The sequence below is a fragment of the Myotis daubentonii genome, chromosome 2 (genome assembly GCF_963259705.1).
Source record: "Myotis daubentonii chromosome 2, mMyoDau2.1, whole genome shotgun sequence".
In the NCBI taxonomy this organism is placed as follows: Eukaryota; Metazoa; Chordata; class Mammalia; order Chiroptera; family Vespertilionidae; genus Myotis; species Myotis daubentonii.
The window spans coordinates 46,666,196-46,687,999 of NC_081841.1; the positions used below are offsets into that span (position 1 = coordinate 46,666,196).

At 39.9% G+C, this 21,804-nt stretch overlaps 1 protein-coding gene across 1 annotated transcript in view; it reads right to left on the reverse strand.

Annotated features, from left to right (window-relative positions):
* Positions 1–20,517, reverse strand: part of DBX2 (developing brain homeobox 2) — a 43,623-nt gene extending 23,106 nt beyond the window's left edge. The window contains exons 1-2 of the mRNA XM_059682639.1: positions 20,103–20,517; positions 3,400–3,495 (exon numbers count right to left, since the gene is read on the reverse strand). Coding sequence (XP_059538622.1) covers positions 3,400–3,495; positions 20,103–20,517 — 511 coding nt within the window. The remainder of the gene's footprint in view (positions 1–3,399; positions 3,496–20,102) is intronic.
* Between the last annotated feature and the right edge of the window lie 1,287 nt (positions 20,518–21,804).

Consider the following 21,804-nt stretch of genomic DNA (forward strand, 5'->3'; position numbering starts at 1 on the left):
GTTGGGTACTCAAAGACAAAACGAAATAATTATCTGATGAATTCAATTAGCTATCCAACATAATTAAGACTCCCTGAACTTTTTTCAGGTAGTTTTTCTGAAGGTCAGTCTCTGCATAATTTCCAAAACTTTCCATTTCCTTTTAGCTGAGAAATGTGTTATTTTTTAAAAGAAACTTATGGATGTAATATCAAAGATTTTCCTTACACTGCTTTGAGGGAGGGGAGAACTTTTACTGCTGCCTTTTAATTTTCCCCCACTGTAAGGGTTGTGCTTAAATAGCCTATTAAACTATTTATTATATGTGGGAAGGGCACTGGATGAATGATTGTTTCCACATTGCTATGAGTCGATCATAAATCTAAAAGTTAACAAGAAAAAGTAAATCAACTATAAACAACCGAGTCATGTTAAAAGAGTCAAAATGATATTTCACTTGCTAGTTATGAGTGTGTTGATCTGATCCTACACTTTGGGAAATAGTGAAGTTAATACTGTGAAACAATAATGAGGGCTGTTGATTTCATCGCTTACTAAACATTTTAGTATAAACCTTAAATTTGGCTGTCCAACCTGAAACATAATATGAGATTATTTGGACAGTTCATTTTCCTCCTTTTGTACAATGGAAAAAGTTTAAATGCTTGGGCATAAAAAGCGTTCTTATTATTAAAAAGAGAAAAAAATCAGGGGGATCTAGTAAATGCCTTAAATAAAAATGATTACTGTGCAGACATAAGCCTTATTAACTGCTCCTTGGCCTCATGGTTATTTATGTAAAAGTCTTTATTGACAACATAAATCCACCATTTCATTATTATTTGCTGCCAATACAATGAACATTATAAGCAAGAAAATAAGGAATTCATTTCAGATTTATAACTAATGAGACACCAAAGGTTATTTAAAAACACTTGTGGCATCTCTAAACTGCTTTAAAATGCAACTTTAGAAATAAAAACAAACCCAGTGCAGCATTCTCTATCCTCAATCTCAGCTGCTTTATTAAATAAAAAAAAGATAAACAAGAGACTTATAAGCCCCCAGAGATCGACACAATTTACAACAGTTATACCGAAAGCATAAAGTGAGGAGAACTGAGAAGCAGATAGAAGAAAATCAAACTTGCTTGAAGTAAATGTTCAAGCCATTGAGAAGATGAAGTTATCTAGGAACTGTCTTTAGAACGGTTTCTATGTGCTCTTTTTATTAAACAGGCCTGGGCACTAGAGTACTTTCATGATTTAAAGACTCTTATTAGTGCTAACTGGTTTGGCTCAGTGGATGGAGCGTCAGCCTGCGGACGGAAAGGTCCCAGGTTTGATTCCGGTCAAGGGCATGTACCTTGGTTGCAGGCACATCCCCAGTAGGGGGTGTGTAGGAGGCAGCTGATCAATGTTTCTCTCTCATCGATGTTTCTAACTCTCTATCCCTCTCCCTTACTCTCTGTAAAAAATCAATAAAATATATTTTAAAAAAATAAATAAAAAATAAAGACTCATTAATAAAACACTCCTAGAGAATGAATACAAACATCCACTGACACATACACGAATGTCCACCTGTTGCACGGAATTTTTTGTCCATTTCCACTAACTTAAGCTCCTTTGCTAGAGGTTTTCTAAAGCAGAAGACCTCCGTGTTCCATTAAGGTGAAGTAACTGCAACTAGGCATGGGACCTTTCTTAATCTCCACCCCTGGAATACAACACCAAAGATTTAATTCCATGGAGATGCCACTGTGCTAGGGTATCAGGTATTTGGGTTTTTAGTCTCTGCTCCAATGGTCTTTTCCTGATACTCAAATATATGGTGATAAATGTCTCCTTAATTCGCACAACAGTTTTCAATTGCCCTCATGGGAGACCACCTTGAAGGAGCGAGTAAAAGGTTTAGTCATGGTTTCTATTTTTCTATTTGAATCAATACACTCTAGTTAAATGGACAATTAATAGGTCACTTCCAAAATAGTAGTGCATCCGTCCTGGTTAATAAACAATCCCCACAGTTGATAATGGGCCCTATGTATTCAGCAAGTCCTGCATGCACTCAGCTCATCCACTAAATCCCCTTTCAGGTGGACAGGGTTATATGGGAAGATGAGCTAGAATGAGTCTATAAAAGTCAGTTTCATTCACTGCTTTATTTTTTCAGTCAAGTGCCTTAAATGGTGTCCAGAAATTCACTTGGAATGTGAGACAGGAGAAAAGACTGGCACACAGAGCCTGGCTTTATGACCATACAAAAGGGCAACTGACCCCTGCCCAAGCCTTTTCCGTGTGAAATGGCTCCTAAAGTTCATCCGCACAGTGAAAAATCGTGGTGAGGTCGCGTGTGGATGAGTCAAGTGAAAGTGACGATTGGTCACGGGCCTGTCGCCCATTGTGGCTGGGTCCCAGCCCTGTAAAGTGCTCTGTGGGAAAGTGTCGGCCCCCTAAAGAGCTGCTCAGAAGCTTGCAGCTCATTAAACGGCCAGCATTTGCTGCCTCACTTGTCAGGAATCATTCTGTTGAGCCACGGCTCCGCTGAAACATTCATAAAACACACGCAGAGAGGCGGCAGGGATCGGAATTCAACCATCATGGAGCTCTGACTTTGGCCAGACTCAACTCTTATTTCACTTTTCACCCGACGGAGGGTGAACCTGCATAAATGTTCACCTTGGACAGCTGCAATAAACGCACTCCTCCCCTGGACTTCTTTATCATAAACTCGAATTCTCTGCCTCCAGATTCCTATCGAGTTTAGAAATCTAAGACCAAGGTGAACTCGACTGACTTTCAGGGAGCCATTTTTCCTTTGCGTGTGTGTGCACACTCTTTAAGTTTTTGGAAGCTGTCATTCTCGCTCCACCCCTGAAATTGATTGAAATTTTGTAATGTTTGAGGACAAGTTCTCTTGCAAATATGTCCTATGAGGCTGGTTGGCTTTCTTCAAGATCACGAAGAGGAGGAATTTCTTTCTTTTTACAATCTTAACGATTTTAAATTATTTTCTATGGACACCTAGTGGCTTTCTGAGTCACATTTTAAGCTGAATGGAAAACTTGCACAGCACAATTTCTTAGCCTTCCTTTTTTTCCTCTTTAAATGGGTATTGCTACACGTTTCAGAATGAGCCAAAGTGGTTCCTCTGAGATCTTTTATATCCAATGGAAAACAAGTCCCTTTCCTTGGTGTCGGCCCTGGGTTTCAATGCCATTAGAAACTGCTCACAATTGCTCAGTGTGCTGAGGTTTGATAAATCTCTGGGAGCCTCCTGAATAGGATCGCTGTGATTTTTAGTGAGGAATTAGCTCCTTGCCATTGCATTACCAATTGGTTTTCCAGAGCACATTAAATCCTGCTGCTTGGGTTTACAGAATAACTGAGGCATTGCTGATGAGGCATAAAAACTTACTTGGAAAAACAGTGGGGGATGCGGGGCGCCGACAGGACCCACCGCAGCAGGCTGAGTAGAATGGCGGGGCAGTCAGGAAAAAAGGCTTGGAAGGCGCTGCAGAGAAAGCATTGATATCACTCATTAGCCACTTCTTTCAGACAATATTCAAAATCCCAGTTTCCCAAAAGTCACTGAGTAAAAGCCCTTCATTTCCCAAGCCTTTACTTAGTTATTACTTTTACTGAATTTAAAGTAGCCCTTATCTGTCAAAGTCCTTGCCAAATAATTTAATCAAGATTTGGAAGATGTGGTGAAAAGACTGGAATGATCAAAACCAAATGTAACAGTTTATCTCCATGTAGTCCTAATTGTAAGTAGTATATATCAGGCAGCAAATATTCCCTTACTTAAATGATCCTAGAGCAACACTATCCAAGAGAACTATCTGTGGTGATGGAAATGTCCTATAGCATCACTGTCCAATATGCACTTGCCACAGAGGGCTACTGAGCACTGGAAATGTAGCTAGCATGCCTGGGAATTCTTCACTCAATCATGTTAGGTTTAAGTAGGCTCATCTGGCTAGCGGCTATCATATTGAATAGTACAGCTCTAGATATAATACTTGCCAAGAAACATCTGAATGCTGAGTTTAATTTCTAAAAGAGATTATACTACTTTAACCTACTTTCAGAAGGTTCTATGAAATATGTAGTTTGATTCCAAACTTTATAGTAGTTAATTTATAAATAATAAATTACAGAATCTGAGCAATTCTACAACAAAAGTGGGGGTTTTTTCTGATCACTTTTTTGTGTTTAAAAGTGTTTGAGAAGAATAATAACATTTTATCACAAGAGAAATCTAGTTAACTTGAAAGCATTCATGTTTATAGTATAGGGAGTTGCCATATAATTCTGTTCTGCTCATTTTATTAAACTGTGCTGTTCCTAATATATTCAATATATATACATGGGCTAGTTGTCATTATCCTTGTAAATAAAGAAATTTTAAATTCTGTTTCTCAGTAGATGAAAAATACCTATAGAGGATGTCATAGAACATTAATAGCTCTTTTTTGCTGAGCACTTACTATATGCCAGATTTTGGTTAAGTACCTTAAATATAAATGTAAATATGGATGGGATTTCCTGAAGGTGGGAAATTTCCTTTTACTAGGGCACACCCAGCAGAATACCTGGCACACTCTAAAGAGTCAATACATTTTCATTAACTGAATAAATGATCTGCAAATCTAAGAAATTGGAAACTTCCTATCGTCTTACATAAAGAATGAGGATCAGATGCACCCCTATGTTCCTAGCAGCACAATTTACAAGAGCTAAGATTTGGAAATAGCCTAAGTGCCCATCAGCAGATGAGTGGATTAAAAAACTGTGGTACATCTACACAATGGAATACTATGCTGTTGTAAAATAGAAAGAACTCTCTTACTATTTTCAACAGGATGGATGGACCTGGAGAGCATTATGTTAAGCGAAATAAGCCAGTTGGAGAAAGATAAATATCACATGATCTCACTCGTTTGTGGAATATGATGAACAACATAGAATGATGAACAAACACGGATCCAGAGACAGAGAAGCACTGAATGGACTGTCAAACCTCAGAGAGAAGGCAGGGGAGGGTGAGGGAGGGGATGTAACAGATCAACCAAAGGACTTGTATGCATGCATATTAGCATAACCAATGGACATGGACACTGGTATGTTGGGGCCTTAAAAAAAGAGGATCAGGAATTGAGCCCATCCCTGTTCCCCTGACACTACCTGAAATACAGTATCTTCTATAACAGATGACCTTGAAATCTAACACATGACTTCAAAATAAATGTTTTTATTACTCTCCCTTCATACCCAATGGCACCTGAACCGCATCCAGCACGGCCAGTGGTGAACCTGAGGAGGGGCAGTGAAGGATTAAAGAAGACAGACAAAAGAATACAGTTGGGGCCAGCTGGGACACTGGAAATGTTCTCAGATGGAGAGACAGTGCCCCAGCCTGTAAGCTGAGTCTTTATTTTATAGTCAGATCCCAAGAGGCAAAGCAAGGGTGTGGTCAAGATGTTTCCAATGTTCTCCTGAGTTTCGAATCTACTTAATTACATGCACCTGAGAACTCTATCAACCTTTGTTTTGGCAGCATTTGCTGCACCTCCCACAGCCCACATCACTCAGCCACCTGGAACCACAGGTTTGGACCATAAGGTCAAGCTTACAACTATAGCCTTTGGCTATAATTGTGCGGGAGGGCTTTGTCCTCCGAGCTGGGACCTGCACATGACTTTGCCACGAGAGGACCGTGCCCTCTTATTAGTCCAAGGCTTGAACCTGTCCAAACACTGCAGCTGCTCTCCACAGGCACCTCTTTTCTCAATTATAGTAAAAATTATTTTGATACAAATGCATACCTTCTTTTAAGAACACAGTAATTTCAGACTTGTATTTTAATCAATTAATGAGTATGTGTTTATTTTCACCAATGCCTTTGAAGGATATCTATATATATAAAAGGCTAATATGCTAAGTGTCCGACCATCCAACCAGTCACTATGATGTGCACTGACAACCAGGGGGCAGACGCTCAATGCAGGAGCTGCCATGACACACACTGGCCATTTATAGAGAAACAGCCCCGTGGACCTGGCACCAACAAAGCAACAGCCCACCAAATCGCAGCCAACACTGTCAAGATCCCATGGTGCAAAATGCAGCCCACAGCCCAGCCCAGTCCAGAAACTGTTGCTGTGGGTGCCGGGTAATGACATCATATAGCTTCCTCTCCCTCACAACTAGCCTCCTTGGAGTTTCTTCAGCCCAGGACTACGACTTGCTTTATAGCCAGGTGCAAACATTTCACAGTTTAACCAAATGTCTGTGAAGCATTTTCTCGTGCCTCATCTCATTTGATCCTCACAGAAGTCCTGGAGTAGGTAGATAGGAGACCCCGTAGAATCCTATTTTCTTTTCATTAGCTGGAAAATGGAGATTTTTGAAAGGTTAGAAACTTGACCCGACTGAAAAGAAGTAAGACATGGTGCCCCTTGAAAATGACTTCAGGCTTTCTCACTGTGCAGGATATAGTCAAACACTGCTGCAGTTACATATTTTACCCTTTGTTTATCCCTGCATGATCTACAATAATAATCTGCTTAGTGTTGATATTTACTGCTGTGTTGCTGACAATTACCTGAAAGAGAAGTTGGGGTGCTTCACTGGGCTGGAAAAAGTTCAGCTAAATCAGAAAGCAGGTCTAATTAAGCAAGTTTATTCTATATATAAATATAAAAGGCTAAGTTGACTTGCGCATGCGTGATACATATAAAGTTCTCTCTGTCACCAATCGCACGCATATGTTTTTATCTGTCATTGTCGATCATGAATTTGGTTGACACTTCTATTAGAGAGAAAGGGCGAATAGCGATATTAAATTATTTCTTCTAATTAACTTCCTGGCCACTAGTATCAAAATAAGTCTCTTTCCCAGTAAGAATTTTAGTCTCAGGTTCCTTAATGCCTTCAACTTGCAACTTAATCACAAATTCAGGTTTTTTTAATAATATAATGGAAATCAGTCAATATTAATATTTTATTTTTGAATATCTGGATTTTCAAATGAGAAAATGTCTTAATGCATATTTGAAAATATGGCAGCTAAGAAAAGTACCTATTTTGCATGTGCAAAAAGTTCAATAAAACTTTTAAAAAAAAATTTGTAATCCTCACTTGAGGACATGCTTACTGAGCCACACCAGAAAGCATCTTTAAATTTCATTATTATCAAAAGTTGTTCGGCCCTGGCCAGTGTACTCAGTGGTTAGAGTGTCTGCACACCACAGGGTCTCAGGTTCAATTCCCAGTTAAGGGCACGTACCTGGGTTGCTGGTCCGTTCCCCGTCCCCAGTCGGGGTCACGTGCAAGAGGCAACCAGTTAGTGTGTCTCTCTCACATCAATGGTTTTTTCTCTCTCTTCTCCTCCTCCCTCCCTCCCTCTTTCCCTCCAACTACCTCTAAAAAAGAATGAAAAAAATGTCTTCATGTGAGAATTAACAAAACAAAAAAACACAACAAAACAAAACAAATAAAGTTGTTCTAATATTGATTATAACACCATCATAGTAATGATGTCATTTTATTTAAATTTAACATCTTAAATTATATTACAAGAGCATGACATTATTTAGGCAGTTACTTTTTCCATTATTTCTATGAATATATGAAGTACTTAGAAAAATGGAAATATATTCTGTGCATAAAACTTGCCTCATCGTGTTTATTCCCAAGCATTTCTGTTAGCTAAGTTATTTCATCTGTTAGCTAAGTTATTCTATCTCCAAAGTAAACATTCTATAGATAATTAAGTTATGGCTATTGTGTTATTTGCCATTTTAAAAACTGAGATGAAAGAAAAAGACTCAGTAATGTTGCACTTATATATATATATAAAATTAACATTTGTCATGACAGCTAGAAATATATAAAAATATTTTTGCTCGATATAAAGTACTACTGATACCATTGAAATAATGATGTGGGATATGTACAAATTACTAATTTTACTATTCTAGCCAACACCTTTCTCAGGCTAACCCTAGAGCCCTAAAAATGAAAAAATAAACGGTAAAAAAAATGAATGGTTCATTTTAGACAAATGATCAATTAAATTCATGTGTGATCAATGAGATTCTAAGATCTATTTCTTAGTGTTAAATTTAGCCAGGAATAAAGTTGTAATTGAGCAGTTTGTTATATTGCGGTATTACCCTCTTTGTAAAGTACTAGTTAAGCTGTAATCAGCATGACATGCTATCTACAGTGACAACTCTAGTGGCTTAAGAACCACCTGTGAAGTGACCAGGCTTAAAGTCCTATTGTGTAGAATTTCTTCACCATTTTAAATCACCTCTTTAACACATATATTTACACAGGAGATTAGTCAATTCCTGGTTTCTATACATAAATACACCTTGTTTAAGCTGGTTTATTCAGAAATCACTGTGAAATTCCAATTAAGTGCTCCATTTTTTTACATGCTCCTACTTTGACATTGCCAATCCAGCCGAGCATGTCATTGCAGGCCCTGTTGAATGGTGTTAGGAAATAACCATTTAAAGCAAAGCAACGCATTGGAAAATATATATTATAATTTAAAATAGTCGCAAGCCACATATTTTTTAAAGCAATGAGCAAAAAAAGGAAACTCAGTGTGATAAAAACCAAGTGACAAGTTGACAGATGTGTTAAAACTTTTGTAAGCCATGAGGAACTGCTTTGAAGATGCTCTGAAAAGGGCAGAAAACAAGGCAATTTCATCCTGGATGATATGCACTTCGAAGCCCATCAATGCATTCTAGATGCAGTCACTGTATCATTTATCATGTTAGGAAAATTCATCATAGGCTTACTGAACAATATTTATGATAATATTTAAGAAGTACCTACCATTCACTAGGCACTGAACTGGCTATGAATTTAACACATTCTATCTCATGTATTCATTAATATTCAACCTCACATGGACCTGCATCTGGAATGTAATGCTGACTGTTCTCGGCAAAATTTTTTAAGTACAATAGAAACATCCATATTTTAGCATAATATTTAGCTATTAGCCACGAGGGGTAACGATTTCATACACAGAGACTGCCAGTTACTCAATAAGAGCTGGAGCCCAGAAAATGGACACATCTCCCAAGCTTGCCATAAGAGAAAAACACCTGCCTTTTCCTGTGGAAACGATGTGCACTGTCGGGTTCTACAGCATGGTATTAGGTTCTCTTAGTACAACACTTCAGGATGCTCCACACTTTCAGGATACTGCCAACAAATCTAACTGTAGGAAACTGTTACTTACAGACAAGTGACTTAAAAATTTTGGAACTAAATTGTCTAAAGCCAAGTGACTAAATCTCTTATTCACAGAAAACTTCATGAACTTTTCACTTCTTAATCAGATGTTCTGACTTTTCTGAAGACAAAGAATCCATATCTCTAGCAATGATTTTGAATGTTTAATTAAGATTGGAACTTAGAGCCAACTTAATGATAAACTGGCCTGTTTGTTTTTTAATTTAACCAACTAGATGGTTCTGTGATCTAAGTATCCCACAGCTAAGACGGGTTACAATCCTAGCTACAGAGAAATTATTTTCAAAATTCAGTTGACTAGAAAGCAATAAATTGTTTTTGTAATTTTCATTCTTCTTTTCTGATGAAGAGGAACAACAGGTATCTAAATGGGGGTGCCATTTATTGTCAAAGCAAACCGTGGTACTGACTTGAGCTGACATTGCAAAGAAAAAATACTAAAGACCACTAATAAAACCTTTAAATAAATTTCAGGAGCCCACTGCAATGCTACGCCATTTGGGCAGACATTTTAAAAAGGATGAGGAAAAATGAGCAAAATTCCTGAGATGTCTAAGGCAACCAAAGGGTCAAAAATACCTCTGAGCCGAAACCGGTTTGGCTCAGTACATAGAGCGTCGGCCTGCGGACTCAAAGGTCCCAGGTTCGATTCCGGTCAAGGGCATGTACCTGGGTTGCGGGCACATCCCCAGTAGGAGATGTGCAGGAGGCAGCTGATCGATGTTTCTCTCTCATCGATGTTTCTAGCTCTCTGTCCCTCTCCCTTCCTCTCTGTGAAAAATCAATAAAATATATTTTTTTAAAAAAATACCTCTGGGAAGGAATAGGGAATTAAATAATTTCAAAAGGATGGTTTTAATGATCTCCTTCAAGTACTGGGTATATGGGCACTAGGAGTAAAAAATCTAAACTTCTGACCTAAAAAATAATACACAATTGAACAAACTATCTGGAGTAAAATGAATCCAAAATTGAGACTGATGAATGGCAACCATCTGTCTTGAGTAGTAAGACCTAAGAAATATCACTTATCCAATGATGTGTTATTTATTTTATCACACAAGCTGTAAATAATTCATTTATGTGATCAACATGCAAACTTGCCTTTAATCACAAGGGAAAGCAAGTTAATTAAATTCATCTTTGACCTTTCGGCTTATCAGAAAACAACAGAAATCAGCATTTTTTCCCCTCGAGTATTTCAGAAATAGAAAAACAAAGGTCATGCGAAGTTAAATCACATACAGTGTCTACTTGTTTGATTTGGACTTTTAATTCGTGCAAATAATATTTATTGCAAATCTATCAAGTGCCACATAATTCACTGTGTGTTGGGACTAAAAAGATGAAGGATAGTTTCCCTCCCTGAAAGAATTTATATTGTTTAATGTTCTTTCACTTGCAGATTTTAAATCCACCGGTCAAATAAATAACATTTACATTTCTCCATACTCCAAATTGAATATTGTTTTGTCAACTATGAGGCATTCCCCAAGGAGTGAAATTCATACAGTGTGCTTTCCTAACCAGTGGTTTTCGACCCTAACACACATTGGAATTATCTGGAGTACTTTCCAGAGACACAGATGCCCACACCCCAGACCAATTGGATTAAATCAAGCTGGCCAGGAGTGGACCCCTAGCACAGCATTTTTTCAAAAGCTGCACAAGTGATTATAATGGATAGCCAGGATGAGACCACTGGAAAGAACACAGGAAAAAATTTGCCTTTACTCTTTATTATGTAATATGAGATCAACTCTTAAAAAAAGAGAGAGAGAACATATTTAAAAAAAAAAAAAAAAGCAGCATGGTCCAGACTTCCACTGAAATACAGCAGCAAGTTCTTTGTTTTGGGGTTTTTTTTTTAAAGAATATTTTTCGGAAGGCTTTGTCAAAGAAGGCTTTAAGCAGGAAAGACATCTTAATCTGGACCTTGACTTGGAAGGTATTTAGAATAGCAAAAGAAAAAAAGAATGCATTCCAGGAAGGAAAGGTGGCATGGACAAGAGGAAAGAGGGCAAGGATGGTGGTGTCACATGGGGCAGGTTAAGGAGACTTCAAAGGCGTGAATATTAAGCAATATGGTTGGAGCAGCTAAATGCAGATGTTGGAATTAAGGTCTTAAAGAGCAGATTGAATATTTTTATTTGATCTGATAGTTAGATGGGGATGGTTAAGTTTTTGTGAGTGGCTTGGTAATATGATGAAAGCTGTATTTTAGACAATTTCACCTGGCAGTAGTGAATGGGATGTGGTGGAATAAGGAGGAACTATATGGGAGGATCCCACTGCCCTAACAATTTGCTGTAGCAACAGGCAACGACACACCCACTACCATCTTCTCCTATATCCTTACAACACCAACAGGTGGGTTGGGTTTGGCTTCTCCTCCACCTGTGGAGCCCTAGCTCATTGCAGTAATCCAAGATGATCACTACCTCTGCTGCTCTCCCTTCAAGGAATCTCCATGACACCTCTTGAAAAAATGAGCTATCCAGGCTGGTGTGGCTCAGTGGTTGAGCATGACCCATGAACCAAGATGTCACTGGTTCAATTCCTGGTCAGGGCACATGTTGGGGTTGAGGGCTTGATTCCCAGTAGGGGGAGTGCAGGAGGCAGTCTATTGCTGATGTTTCTCTCCCATCGATGTTTCTATCTCCCTATCCCTCTCACTTCCTCTCTCTCTAAAGATCAATAAAAACATATTTTTTAAATGAACTAAATTTGAGAAAATCCTTTGGTCTTTTTATTATAAGATGTCACAGAAGAGAATACCATAACGGAATAGCATCTGTTGCTCTCAAAACTCTAAACGCCTTAATGAAGACTCCTTGAGCTCCCAGCTATGCCAGTCCCAGCAGGAATTATGTTTAAAAGTAGTTATCCTGATTTCACCCTGTAGCAGGTTTTAAAGGGCCACTAATCATTTGGCACTCCTCCCACTGAGAGGTGGGGCCTATTTCCCATTCTCTTATATTCGAGGTGGTCTTGCTGCCTTGCTTGACCAAGGGATATACAAGAAGTGACATTCAACTTCTAAGGCTCAGTCATAAGAAGCACTGAGTTACAGCCTGGGTTTCTTGCAATGTGCTTTTATAAATCTCCCTTTTAGAATCCAGGTGCCATGCTATAAGAAGCTCAAAACACTTCACAAGTCCAAGTATGGGTGTTGCAACAGCTCCAGGTGAGCACCCAGTCAACAGCCAGGAACTCTGTCAGCCATGTGAGTAGCCATCTCAGACATCCAGCCAGTTGAACCTTCAGATGGCTGCAGCCCCAGCTTACACTAAACTGCAATGAGAATCAAAGGGAGAACCATCCAGTTGAGCACAACCCACCAAAATGAGAGAGAAAATGATAAATTGTTCCTTTAAACTTCTAAGTTTGGAGATGGTTTCTTACACACCAATACCCCTTTACCAATGTTTTTACTTATGGTGAAATGATGGAAAGGAGTCTTCCACATCTTCCCCTGCATGTTACATATGGGCTTTTGCTATGTGTATTTGAAAGTCAAATGTTGACCCTAACATCGGTTCTCATTTTGAAATGAAGAAGCAGAGGTTCAAGGAGATTACATGAATTGCTTCGGATCGCATAATCAGTAATATAAAGACCTTAGATGTGAATCTAGGCTATAAAATTAAAGAAGTGCTGCTAAAACCGTTTTAGAAAATATAGTATAGTAGCCCTAGCTGGTTTGGCTCCGTGGATAGAGCGTCGGCCTATGAACTGAAAGGTCCCAGGTTTGATTCCGGTCAAGGCCACATGCCCAGGTTATGGGCTCGATCCCCAGTGGGGGACTTGCAGTAGGCAACTGATCCATGATTCTCTCTCATCATGGATGTTTCTCTCTCTCCCTCTTCCTTCCTCTCCGAAATCAATAAAAATATATTTTAAAAAACACAAATGCATTATTCCACCTCCATGTAGTAAAAAGTATACTTGCACAATGTTTTTAAAAAAGAAGAAAATATATAGTATATTGAAATTTGCCATTTATGCTTTGGAGAAAGTACTGGCAAACTTTTACCATAAAGGGTCAGATAGCAAATACATTAGGCTCTGCAGGCCAGACAGTGTTTGTTGCAACGATCAATGTGTAGTGCAAAAACACCTATAGAAAATATATAGGCAAATAGGAGTTATTGTTCCTGCTTTGAAGAATTAGACTGTCTTTTGGCTTCACACCCAATATACCAGTAACTGTAGAATTGGTTCAACACACCTAAACTCAATCCAGCTTGAGGTTAGTCTATTAAAAATCTTACCAGACGTCATGATCTTTATTCTCTTTCAATGTACATAAGTCCTATCAAAGAATAGCTTACTAGCTCCTTCACATATCTGTATCTAAAGTGTCAGAGATTAGCCCTGACTGGTATGGCTCAGTTGGTTGGAGCATTGTCCTGTGCACCAAAGGGTCACAGGTTTGATTCCCAGTCAGGGCACATACCCTGGTTTTGGGTTCAATCCCTGGTCAGGGCATGTATGGAGGCAACCAATTGATATGTTTCTTTTCTCTCTCTCCTTCTCCCTTCCTCTTTCTCTCACAATCAGTGGAAGCATATCCTTAGATGAGGATTAAAAGAAAAGTGTCCAAGATTTAAAGTTTTGCCAAAACCGGTTTGGCTCGGTGGATAGAGCGTCGGCCTGTGGACTGAAGGGTCCCAGGTTCGATTCCGGTCAAGGGCATGTACCTGGGTTGCGGGCACATTCCCAGTGGGGGATGTGCAGGAGGCAGCTGATCGATGTTTCTCTCTCATCCATGTTTCTAACTCTCTATCTCTCTCCCTTCCTCTCTGTAAAAAATCAATAAAATATATTTTAAAAAAAAAAGATTTAAAGTTTTAAAGAACCAGCTTTAATAGAATTAATTTTGCTATTGCACCGTGCCTGAACATGTCAAAGAAAAGTGAAACATATAGTTCATCTTTAGAATATTTATAAACAAGAAGGCAATTCAATATTCAGCAACATACAGAAAAAGATTTGAATATTTTTTTGTTTCCTTTTCATGGATGCTTTGTTTCTGAAACAAAAGTCTAAAAACTTATAGAAGCTTTTTGATCTTTGACTTCAGAGAGAATTTTAATGCCGTAATTTTACTGTTCACATAACTCACACACAAAAAAAATGTGCCCCTGATATATTCCCAACTAATAGCTGGTTGACAAAATGAATAATGCTATTAAATATAAAATCAGTAAAGTGATGAACCACTCAGCATTGCCAAATCAAGTATTGACTGGAGGCTATAAAGAATGAAAGAGAGAGATTTCATTAAAAGTGAAAACATTACAGATAGTAAAATAAAATATTTTGAAATAAAATATACAAGGGTCTGGTAAGCATATTATACATGAAGGCAAAAATCCAATTTTTTCACTGAGAGAGTATAAAATAGAAGCATGATCTAATGAAGTCTTAAATAGGGATGCTAACAAGTAGTCCTAGATAAAAATAATATTGTTTCTTTTACAAGTTGCCTTTTTATTCCTGACAAACTCCAGGTGTATATTAAAAAAAACTTGATATTATTTACTGATTTTAAAATTGTGTACATTCACTACCAAAAAAAAAAAAAAATCACTGTTAGTCTGTTAGTTAAGAAAACATTTTGAGAGTCTTTGTTAATCCAAGATTAAGTGGACAAACACTGTATTAAGAGCTACAAATCAAGTCCCCTCAAAAGAAAAAATAAGAAGGATTCCAAAATTATGGACAATATCAACAACAGAAACAGGTGGTGGAAAGTAGGTTGAGTGGGGAGTTAATGAACATTTACAGCCTTCTCACCCTAACATAAGGACACATTTGTTTATATATTTTAAAGATAACCTCCACTTCTATTAAAACTTTCATAGCAAAGAATCTCAAAGTATTATATGAACACATCTATGTTACCCTCTTACTTTCAAGTTGCTACCATTTCTATCATTGTTCAGCAGCAAACCTAACCATAAAATGTCTTATTGGAGCAAAAAAGAGAACTTTTTCTTGGGAACAAGAACAGGAAGGAGGTGACATGCTCATAGAGGAATTTAACAGAGTCCAATAGACAGCTCTGCTTCCAACATCTGAGCTACATTTATAGCAAACAAATGTAGATAAAATCATTGTTGACATAGCCTTTTAAACTGCCCACAACATACGGCACCCTTTGGCCTCCTGCACGTCACCTTGAACTCTCTGAATCCTAAGTTTATTTCTGCATAATTCCATATGCAATTTTCTAGGCATTGAAACCATTCTTCTGGATTCACTCCTGTTTCATTATTAAACCTCAAAAGCTTCAACATATGTTAACAAACTGAGATCCCTTGCTGTTCAGGTGAAGTAGAGAAGCATAGGTTAGGGCAGTGGTCGGCAAACTGTGGCCCCTTGAGTGTGGCTCTTCCACAAAATACCACGTGCGGGTGCGCACGTACAGTGTGATCGAAACTTCGTGGCCACACTCAAAGGGCCAAAGAGCCGCATGTGGCTTGTGAGCCACGTTTGCCGACCACGGGGTTAGGGGTTGGGAAAGTCAGAGGCAAATTAAATGCTCATAAATTACCCTGTTGTAGTTTCAGCTCAGACACTATTCTGTAAGGGTTGTGGCTTACTCAATCAGTACCAGAAATAAAGGGACTATAGATAGCCCTCTTGATTCTCTTCACTGCGAGAACACCTGCTTGAACCTGAAGGAGTTGACTTCATGATCCATGTAGAAACGATTAACATGTTACTATAACTCCAAATATCTGTTAATCAGATTACAAGAATATTCAGATGTAGTAAGTAATGGTTCGATATTATCCACAAATTCCAACAACAAAAAATGGTTGGGATGATAACCTGAGCAAGGAACCACCCGAACGGGTTCCATCATTATTTGGGTTCCTCATTCTCTTTGTCCTGGGTCAGCATTATCAACATTCAAGATGCTATGATTTTAATTTGTCAAAACAAATCTATGGAACAGTGTTAACAAAAAATAAGTGACATACTCTGGCTTAAAATAATCAGATCATAAGTCTTCCTTTGAACTGGAATCCCCACCTGGAGCACAAGTCCATGTTCTCCCTCCCCCAAGTGCCTAAAATGTAAGCAAAGCCATTTTATTTCACACTTTCGGTGTATCTCAATGAAAGTGGAAAAACTACCAATTGGAGTACAAAACATAGGTTTAAGACAAAATCAAGGATTAATACATAAATAGTAATTGAGAGTGGGGGCTGGACAAAAAAACTAGAGTGCACATTAAGTACTAATGGTAAGAAACAATCCTTATGGTGCCAGAAAAAAATACTAGGCACCTGGCTCCATTTCTGTACTATACAGTACAATTTACTTAACAAAGTTGCTTGGGGGAAAAAATAAAAGAACCGTTCAGTTCACCTATCCAGAATAAACATTTGTGTTTTAATTCTTTTATATACCACATAAGGAGTAGATTTAATAAAGAATAAATTATATTCAATGAATTATCTTTATGTCAAACATTTTCTAAAATGCTTAAAATAACCAATGTTATTAAAAAGCAAGGCCATTTGTTCCCTTTTGAAGATAACTGGTGGCATAACCAACATAAATTTAAATCTTTCAGCTTTTAACATTTCAAGACTGTCTTTTATACACAAAAAGATGAATATTTTCATCTAGCACAAGATTCACCAAATAATAACATGAATAAATTTCTGGGGAAGGGTCTCTGCTGATTAGGATTTACTTGCAAACCCTCCTGGTGTCCACTAATGAGCTATAACAGATTCAAACCTTCTCCCCCCCCCCCCACCCCCCCACCCCCCCCCGCCCCAGATCCAACCCCTGGAGGTGAGCCTTCTTACTACCTACTAGTGTACTAAATACACCCTTCTCAGCCCCTGAGGACTGTCCTTTGATTTTTAAAGTAAAGTTTTTAAACTACTCTATATGAACAACTTGGCAACATATAGCTATCGAGTGTTCCTTTTCTTGCACTAAATACTCAGACTTGCAAATTTTTAGGGACAAGGCATTGACAGTTACACCTTTGTCCATAACTGTAAATAAATCAGCATTACTGTTTAACCTAAACCCATTTCTTTTATAGGCTCAGATACCAAATCACAACTGATTTATTATTGTGATACATGTAATTGCTTATCTCTTTATCCCTCATTAGTTTCCCATGTTCAGTGAAAGACTAATCTAGGGAATGTGAAGATTAGGGCAATTTCTTTTTTCCCCCATGTTCACAGATGTTTAAATTGATACTTCAAACCAAAACAATACTAGGAAGTGAAGTAATCATTGTAGAAAAATAATTGGCTTCTTGTGAGGATTAAAGCAGCTAACAATCTTTAAAAAATGCTTGGTGAACCATAAAGCAGTAAGAACATGGAATATAAGCTCCACGGGCAGACAGGTACCTGTTTTGTTCACTGATTATCCCAACGGCCTAGAACGGAGCCTGACACATGGAAGACAGTATTTGCTGAATGAATGAAATCTATAATTAATAGTATAATTAATAGTGGGTAACAAAAATAATGAAGCAGAAATGAATCCCCTAGGTAAACAGTGTTGCATTTCACCAATGCATTTAAAAAGAATTCTGTGGTTTTCTTATTCAATATTCATATGGGTGCACTCCACAAATTAAGGCTGAGAAAAAAATGAGTAGTCAATAGGCTGAAATGATTAAAAATCACATTTTGCAATCCACTCCCAAGTTAGTGTCTAATAGATCATAACTGGTTGTTCGCTGCCTTTGCAGAAAGACTGTTCTTTCTGAAAACAGTAGCTTTTCTATGTGCTCTCTACTCTCCATAGAACATAATCACTTTCATCCTCATCTAATTTTCAAGTGAAAAGTAACATTGTCGGTGCTCATTTGGACTCCATAATTCCACACAGTATAAAATAATTCCTATAATATTTGATAAAGCAAGGATCTGTCATTTAAATAAAACTGGGCAATGTTCAAAAAACTACATCCTTTGTCAAATTATGAAAATAAATGAACACAAATGCTCCTTTTAAGCAATATATTTGTGGGCACACATTTGCAGGGCTTTAATTTTCTTCTTGGGATATTTTTTCTAGTTTCAAAAATTAAATGCACTTTTTACAAGAATAATTTTTTGAAATAAAAGCGTACTTGTCCAAATGAAAATTAACTAAGAGAACATAAAATCTTCAATGAGGATTAGATAAAATATTAGAAAAAAGGTATGCTTAAACTACATTAGAATACTTCAAAGGAAAATATAAATTCTTATACTCGTAATTATTCCAAAAATTATTTTTGCATTTTGACACTTTAAAAAGCATACAAGAGTGAATATGTTCTTGAAAATTAAAAGAATGTAGCTAGGAAACCCTTTTCCCAATAAATTGCAATATTTTGAATGAAACAAAAAGGTATATAAAATTATTTTTCAGAGTTATTGACATACCTGCATTTGATTAGTATTTGGTCTATTTAAATTTAATCTGTAAAATCTACAAAGGTTAAAATTAAGTAATTTTCCATTGCTGAGTAGCAAATCATGATCAGGAGCAATATAAGGGTCCTTGGAAAATCACTTTTATGAACATAATGCCAAACCACCAAAAGTTATGCAATCACTACATTTTCTTGAAAATGTCCTTTTTATGAGACATTTACTGACTTTGTCTACCTGAACATGCTTTATATGCTTCTAATTTTCCTACCACTTCAAAAAGAACAGAGTGGCCCAAATTTCCAAAGCTTATAAACTTTGCCTTAACTGTACTTGTTCCTCTCCCAGAGTGCAAAAAGGCCTCCTAGAACTTAGGTTTTTACACGATGTGAATGAGACCGGTGCTCATGTAATTCTATATGTTCCATTCCGTTAGCAACCATTTCAAATTGGAAGACCAGGGCAGGTTCTAAACATGTTAAAGTCTATAAAGCCATTAGCGATACATTTGATCCGGCAGTTTACTGGGACAATGCAATCTGCTGAAAAAGCATCTATTAGTCATTCTGGACAAACCCATCGGGATTAAAAGAATGACTTAAGATCGTCCAAGGACAGAGACCAAAAAAATTTAATCCAACTGGATCTCAGCTTCTGAGTCTCTAAAAGGCTTTCCCCTTTTATACTGCCAATTCCGGCAGCCCCTCCATACGCTTTAGCTCATATTGGACTAAACTGTCCATCTTCTTCCCACTCACACCACTTAGGTTTCGTGCGGGAATTAAAACAAACCCAAAATGCCCTTCTTCTGGCAAAATTCCATTTATCGGTGAACTTCCTACTCCAGGTGCCAATTCGCTGAATCGACTCCGCACGAAGAAAAAGACGACCTGCCTTCCTTGCGCTTTAGTGAGCCAAAGCCAAACTTGGCCCAACTCTCCTTCCAAACATCGTGGCTAAGGCTCTTGAAGGCCCCGACCGTCGCAACCATTTAAGTGGCAAATGCCCCCAAAGCGGAGCACGCGAAGCTCTCCCATCCAGGAACTTCCCAGCAAGCGGCTTCGCAGCCCCCGGGGAAGGAGAGGCGGCCAAAAACGCCCAACTTGGGAAATCCCATGAAACTAGGGCTAACGCCGGTGCCTTCAGGGTTTCTCCCAAAGGCCTGCAAATCCAGGGAGCCTGACAAGTTGTAGAAAGAAGAGGACGCAGTGGAAGCTGGTGGCATGGGATGCGGAGGGAGGGGGGAATCACAGCTAGCGGTGGTGACTCTCCTTCCCCCCAAAGTGGCTAAGGGGGATGTTCTAGGCACGTTCCGGGCCAGAGCGGATCCCTGCGCCCCGCACTGGGTCGCAGCGCCCTCCCCGCTTGGCGCCGGGCCGGCGCGCCCAGATCCCAGGACCCCGGGCGCGGCACTCACCTGGGGCCGAAGGGTGGAAGGTGCCGTCTCTGTCCCCCGGGGCCCGGCCCGGCAGCCTGGCGCCGTCCGCCGAGGGGCTGAGCACTTGGAAAGCCCACCGCGTGCCGTAGGGCGCCCCGCCGGGGCTGACCGGCTCGGCGGCCGGGCACAGCTTCAGGGGCACGGGGCTGGCGGGCAGGGGCCGGACCTGCGCGCCGGCCGTGGCCGTGGCCGTGGCTAGAGCGGCCGCCGGGCCGTGGGGCGGGGGCGGCTGCAGCCCCGGCGGCGGGGCGCCCCCAGCCCGCAGCAAGTTCTCAATCAGGAAACTCTTGCCCAGGTTGCCAAAGCCGGGCGCTGCGGGGAAGTTGAAGAGCGCGGAGGAGGCCACCACGTCCCAGTACGCGCCGGCGTGCGCCGCCAGGGCGCTGGGGAGCATGGTGGCGCCCGCGGGCCGGTCGCACGCCCGCCTCTAGCTCGCGCACCCCGGGGAAGGAGGAGAGGCCACCGAGGACGCGGTAGACTGGGGACGGTATTATTTATTTGGATCGGGCGTTTCTTTAAAGGATGGGAGGAGTGAGTGTGGGAGGGGGAAGCAGAGCGTGTTCCTGGCCCTCGGTGAAGGCTCCAGGGGCGCAGGGGGGCGTCCCTCCCGCTTTCTATGCAGATCCGGACCGGATTTTTTTTTTTTTTTTTTTTAAGAAAGCTGGAAGGTGTGTCCAGCTCATCCATTCATGTCACCCGGCCCACAAAGTGACAGACGCGACCAACAATACGGGCAACCCCAAGAGTCCGAGCTTTGGCAAGGGGAGGGGACGGTTAGCTGGGAGGAGGTGGGCGTGGAGGCGACGTGAACGGGGCGCGCCTGGCCCCCCTCTCAGGGCCCAGCTCTGGGAGCCGCTCTCGAGCCGGAGTAGCTCCTGGGGCGTGAAGTCGCCTGCGCGCCAGCAAGGAGCCCCTGTGGTCTGTGGCCCATCTGCGTGCCACCTGTTGGGCGACTTCTGGCTCTCCAGTGTTGTCACTTCAGGAACCAAGGGACATCCAGGGCAAGTACACGGAGTTGTTCCTGTCTGGAAGAGCAGCAGTTATCAAAGTCACAAGTGTCACTGAGACTGCTGTGGCAGTACATTTGAAAAGTTACCTTTAAAGAATGGGCTTTTTGCATATTAAATGTGGCACCTACTTGTTTTAGGCTGTGAACCCTGAGGGGGGAAAAAAGGATAATCTAAGAAGGACTCTCAGTGACTTAGATGAGCTCAAATTTATTTTTAAAAAATATAAACAAAACAAAAACAGCTTAGCAGCCAATTCTAAACAGGAGCTGCTCATCAAAACCACATTTTAGGGAACAGCCAGCACAGCCTGCAATGGGTTCTTGCCACCTGAGCCAATCCTTACTAGTATAAAGGTGTTCCTGGAAATGTATTTCAACCAATAGAAATGTATTTCAACCAAAAGGAGTTCCTGGAAATGTATTTCAACCAATAGGGCAGAGGCATGCCCTGTCCAATCAGAGCTGTGCAGCTATATTCCCATCCAGCATTTTCACAAACCAGTTAGAATGGCTCTATTCTGACTAATCAGGACAGTGCCTTTTGGACCAATCAAATTGAGAGGATTTGGAAACCTCTTTTACATGAAGACAGACCCATCAGGAACCAGGGGCGTGGGGCTTCTTTCTATATAAGTCAGCTCTCCTGTGGCTGAGAGAGTCTGTTTTATTTTC